Here is a 5553-nt window from a genome sequence, read left to right as displayed (position 1 = left end):
AACAGTTCCAAGTCTGCTTCAGGTTTCAGCTGTCTGACAAGTTTGGGTGAAAGACAGAAAAGGGGAGCAAAACCTGCACCTAAAATACAAATTAAAAGAAATGGTGACTAAAGTTATGAAAAGCTTATTGTGATTTATTTCTCAAACCAGCCAAAGTGATTTTCCCGCAGAAAACTGTGAACGTGTGTGAAAAGGACAAAATTATTTTAATCCTGTAGGTTTAAATACCATTATAAAAGGAAAACTCAACCAAACAAGAAACCATCTCTCACGCACATTTGTTTCCTGGGTTTATGTACCTATGTTTTAAATATGTAAATTTTTTTCCAATTAAAGCATCAAGAAAACATGCTATGTCCTTGTTCTGAAGTATCACCTATTTCAGAATTACATAATTTTTCTCACGTACAGTTGGGAGAAGGGTGAAGAGAGTGACAGGATGGATATTTTAGTTATATTTCTTAGAATTTAAGACTGTTTGAAAAGTAAAATGGGAAGACTGAGAAACTAGAGAGTAGACTATTTTACTAAATATTAAGGGTCTGAATGCCTTTTGATTCAAGACTCAGTAATAGCACACAATTACTAAGTCGATTTTTGCCGAGGAGGCTGCTCTCAAATCTCATTGATTGAGGCAGTTTGCATCTATTTTATCTTTCACGGGTACAAACATAAGTCTCTTTAATTGCAATTTGAAAACTGACCCAATTTAATTTCCCGTCCTCGTGGAAGATAGGCTGATCAGTGGGCAAGTCTGCCACTTCAGCCCCCGCCCCCTCCTCCCCGGTGCTAAGCTCCACAGCTTTATCTTAGGAAGCAAACGACGGAGATGACTGTTGCCTCCTCCCCCCAATTAAAGCAATAGACATAATTAATTTATCAGTCCCATCCCACAGCTGGACTCGGTACTAACAACTAAATTAAAAGGTCTTTTTTTTTTTCCACCCAAGTTTAATTACAGGGTGCCCATTTCCCAAGCACGGAGATATTTCTAGCTCTAGACGCGATGACTACGACCAATGGATGTCCCTAGGCGAGGAAAGGTAAGATTCTGGGAGGTACGGATGAAGGTGCTGCTGTGGCAGAGTGCCGAGTGGGCTGCTCCAGGTCGGCCTCCCCCTTTGGAGGCTCGTGTCGTAATTTTTCACTTACTTTGAATCCAGATTTACAGCTCTTGATCTGCGCAGCGGAGATCGGATACACCGCCACCCCCCGCCCCGGGGCAGCAAGGCAGCTACGGCGACACGAAAGACAATTTGTCCCAGGAGGAGCTTAAACCAGCACTTACCCAGCCGTCCCATCAATGAGTCCCTGCTTCCATTAAAAACGGAAATCCCTAACCTACCACAACAGGCAGGTTCATAGAGGCTTTTAGCAGCTGGTGTTAAAAATTAGTCTTTTTTGTCTTTTTTTTTTTAATTCAGTCATATTAATTGGCACTATAAGAAAACACCAATGAAGTGTAAAAAAAATAAATAAATAAAGCAAGAACCAGGAGTAGGCAGTTACAGAAGGTTTGAAATTTTTGTCTGTAACTGAAGCAGGAGAAACATAGCAAGACTGTCTAGAGAAAGTGTGAGAGGACCTAATGCTTAGTGCACGGGACACACACAAAAGTAGTTTGAAAGGCAGTAACAATCCATTACAAAGGACGATAAGACCTCTTGGAAGAGTTACCAGAGACCAGTTTTATTATTTTCCCTTTATTGTAAAAGTGCAAAATCATTCTGTACAAATCCATCATATAAAACATAGCACTTTGTAAAACATACAAAAGCATGTGGATCTCTAACAAGATCACAGAAATTATAATCTCTGTGTGCCCCTAGTATCATCATTCCACCACAGCAACAATTTTAGATGTAACTGTCGGACAGTGATGGTAAAACCTGCACCACCTAGACAGCGAGATGCTGTCACATCACCTTTTAAACCTCGAGTAGGTCACAGATACCCTGTCAGTTCTCAAGATTCAAATAAATTACATAAATAGGAGCGGGGCTGGGCGCCTCCATGCCAGTGTCCGTGCCGAGCCCCAGCGAGCCCCTCACAAGTCGGGGTAGCCGCAGTAGTAGACGGCGCTGCTGGCGTCCGACACGGCCGACGAGATGGGAGCCGCCACCTCGGGCGCCGACAGCGCGCCCGCGTCGTGGCCGCCGTAGGGCAGCCCCAGCTCGGGCTTGCAGGCGAAGCGCAGGTACTGCTCGAACTCCGTGCGGTCCACCTCGCCCAGCAGCTCCTCCGGCCGCAGCTGCTCCAGCTGCTCCCGGCACGGCGCCGACTCCGGCGGCGGCGACGGCTGCCCCGCGGCCCCCGGCGGCGGCGGCAGCGGGCCGCGCCCCGCTCCCGGCGGCTGGCACTGCCCGTAGTAGGCGTGCAGCGGCGCCGGGCAGCCCAGCAGCCCCTGCAGCGACCCGCCCGCGCCCAGCGCCTCTCCGGGCGGCAGGTGCCGCCGCAGCGACCCGCCCGACGGGCTCTCGGACGCCGCCGCCGCCGCCGCCGGGTACTCGGCGGCCGCCGGGTGCGGGCCGTAGCCGTAGGGCACCAGCGCGCACTCCTCCTGCAGCCCCGCCGCGAAGAAGGACGCCTCGCTCTCCGCCGCGTCCAGCGGCGACGGGTCCGGTGTCGGCAGGCCGTAGCCGTCGAACGCGGCGCCCAGCGGCGGACAGTCCCGGTAGTGGCCCGCGCCCGCCGCCGCCGCGTAGCCCTGCTCGCCGTATGCCAGTCCCAGGCCCTCCACGCACATCCTGCCGCCGACGCCGCCGGACACCTCGCTGCCCAGACCGGGCCCCGCCGCCGCCGCCTCGGCCAGGCCGTGCTGCAGGAAGCCGCTCTCCACCCGCTTCAGGCGCTTCACCTGCTTCCGCCGCCGCGGCCGGTACTTGTAGTTCGGGTGGTCCTGCATGTGCTGCACCCGCAGCCGCTCCGCCTCCTCCACGAACGGACGCTTCTCCGCCAGCGACAGCGCCTTCCACGATTTACCTGCACCCACCGACACCGTCAGACCGCCCGCTCACCCGGCGGCACCCCCGCCCGCTCCCGGCGACACCGACAACGCCCGCAGCCCGCACCGCCAGCCCCGCCCGGCCGTGCGCGATCCTCGCTCGCCCTCGGACGTGACCGCCTCGCCGGGACCCCGGCCCGACAGCCCACGGATCCCCCCGCTCGCCGCCCACAGCCCCGACCCTGAGCTTCCCCGGGCTCCTCGCTCTCCTGGATCCGCCCCACGGGACCCCGCGCCCGCGCTCACCCAGCATCTTGCTGAGCTCGGCGTTGTGCAGGTCCGGGTTTTGCTGCGCCAGCCGCTTGCGCTCGTCCTTCGCCCACACCATGAAGGCGTTCATGGGACGCCGGATCCGCGCCTCGCCCTTGCTCCGGCCGCCCGACGGCCCCGACGCCGCCGCGCCGCCCTTCGCCTTCGCCTCGCCCAGCGGACTCAGCGCCTCTGCCGCCCACGGGCACATGGCCGGCATCATGATGGGCAGCGAGCACCGCCCCTGCACCTGGTCGTCGCTGCTGGCGTAGCCCGCATCGGGGCTGCTCATCTCGCGCCGGGACCGGACGGGACGGGACGGGACGCGCTGCCGACTGCCGCCAAAGCCGGCAGCTGCGGCCGGCCCACGGCACACACTCGGCACTCAGAGCCCGCTCGCTGCTGCCGGAGCCCGCGCCCGGCCCGGCCCTATTTGAGCCGCGGCGCGGCCAATGGGGCGGCGGGGGCGGGCGCGCCGCCGGACGGCGGCCGTGGCTCCCGCGGCGCTGCCCCGCGGGGCGGCCCCCGCGGCTCCTCCCGGCGCTGCCCGGCGGGGCCCGGCACCTGAGCGCATCGCGAGCTCCGCCGCGGCCAGCGCTGCCCCGCCCCCGCGGGACCCGTTCCGGCTGTGCCTCGGGGCACCGGCAGCGCCTTCGGGAGCGCCGCCGGCCTCATCCCTGCCCTCCGCAAGGGCAGCGCAGATCGGCCCACGAGGCCGTGCGCTAAGGGACATCCCTGAGCGGAGCAGATACGAAAGAGGAGAAAGGGACAGAGTATTTACAGTTGTGCCGAGATACCCTGTAACACTCTGGCAGGCACAAGCGGCTTCTTCTGCACGCAGATTTGGGGTGTAGCTTGATTATGCCTCATCTCTGCCTCACGCTTCAGCTTGTTACTCTGAAACGCTACCTGAGCATATTTCCCCTCGTAAGCCCGTGAAAGAGCTCATCTCCCTGGACAGTAGGACACTGCACCCAGAGTAAACCCTATGATTCATATCCTCTCTCATTTTTTTATACTTCCTAATAAAGCTATTCAATGTCTTGTAGTTATTATTAATAAGTTGAACTTTGCAGTACTTATTGCTCGTGACATTACATTATCAGGATTTCTCTGATTTGCCCAAAATAATAAACTGTAATTACAAACAGATATTTGAAAAATGTCCATCACTTCAGAATAAACAGAATTTTATCTCAGCACCATTTATGTTCTCCTTTGGCATACAAACAAATGTAGAATACGGAGTTTTCATGGACTTTGGTTAATATTTGCATTGTTATGTGGTGCTATTAAATGCATCAATGCTTATTTGAGAAACCGCTCAGCTTTAAGCCGAAGATCAAAGGGGTTTGTTTTGTTAAGGACACCTTTGTTTGGGTAGCCACTTTGATCAAATAAACCAATATTGTAAGAATTCTCGCTGAAATTAAATGAATGAAGTCAGAATAACCATTAACGTACTCTAACATTGAATTTCCTGTTTCGCACAACGTAAAGCTTGCTCCTTTACACTTGACGGACAGATGCTTTAAAAAGAAGATCTCAGTAGCGGAGCTGCAGAGGACTAACACAGGTGAAGATAATTTTCCAGTCATTTTTATATTTAGCTTTTCTCTTCCCACTGCTTTTTAGAGATTATAAACCAGCAATATGTTTCCAGCATAATAGTATGGCATATTTATCCCTGCTGCAAGGAGTCGAAACTATTATCAAAAGACTGATATCTGCCTAAACCAAACCAAAAAGTTAAATTTTCTTTTCCTCCATTCAAACACTCGCGCTAGTCCAGCATAGAGGCAGCGATTCAAACAATTCAAACAACCCCGCTTTTAGTCTCCTTATATTACATGCTCTAAAAAGCAGCGGAGGTGAACAACATTGATCCTACATACATGCGTATTTAAATTAATCTCAAGCTAGTATATAATAGCACCATTCTTGCAAAAGTATTATGCACTTAGAATTGATTGTAAAATAAATTAACGGTGACACTGCGCTTGCAAAAGCCGACCGTCAGCCCAGAATTGGCTATAACCAGCAAAGCTCGTCAGGAATAAAGTGCTTTTCCCATCGTTTTTAGTCCAGCGCCTTTGGGACACTACCTTAGGGCATACCTGGGTAAAGCTGGTGTACTGATGGCTTTAGTTTTATGGCTGAGGTTGTGACATTTCCCCACCCGACGTGCCGGGACTCAATCCCAGGCCAGCCGCCCCGAGACAGGTCACGCACGGACGCACGGCCGATACCCAGACAAAAATTCTGAATTAAACAGTGTCAGAATCGTGTTGAAAGAAAAC

General features: G+C 53.7%; 1 protein-coding gene across 1 annotated transcript; it reads right to left on the bottom strand.

Annotated features, from left to right (window-relative positions):
• Window positions 1–1673: 1673 nt before the first annotated feature.
• LOC132334538 (transcription factor SOX-17-like) lies at window positions 1674–3670 on the bottom strand. The gene is made up of 2 exons (XM_059860648.1): window positions 3251–3670; window positions 1674–2982 (listed from the first exon to the last, which is right to left on the bottom strand). The coding sequence occupies exons 1-2, from the start codon at window positions 3543–3545 to the stop codon at window positions 2048–2050; spliced, it is 1230 nt and encodes a 409-aa protein (XP_059716631.1). The 5' UTR covers window positions 3546–3670; the 3' UTR covers window positions 1674–2047.
• Between the last annotated feature and the right edge of the window lie 1883 nt (window positions 3671–5553).

Source organism: Haemorhous mexicanus, chromosome 1, assembly GCF_027477595.1.
Source record: "Haemorhous mexicanus isolate bHaeMex1 chromosome 1, bHaeMex1.pri, whole genome shotgun sequence".
NCBI lineage: Eukaryota > Metazoa > Chordata > Aves > Passeriformes > Fringillidae > Haemorhous > Haemorhous mexicanus.
This window is presented reverse-complemented; position numbering and strand designations above follow the sequence as displayed.

Bases quoted from the DNA above. Each gene is read 5' to 3' on its own strand.
- LOC132334538 (XM_059860648.1), bottom strand. From the start codon at position 3,545: ATGAGCAGCCCCGATGCGGGCTACGCCAGCAGCGACGACCAGGTGCAG. The intron at 2,983-3,250 runs GTGAGCGCGGGC...CGGTGGGTGCAG, and splicing joins CGAGCTCAGCAAGATGCTGG to GTAAATCGTGGAAGGCGCTG.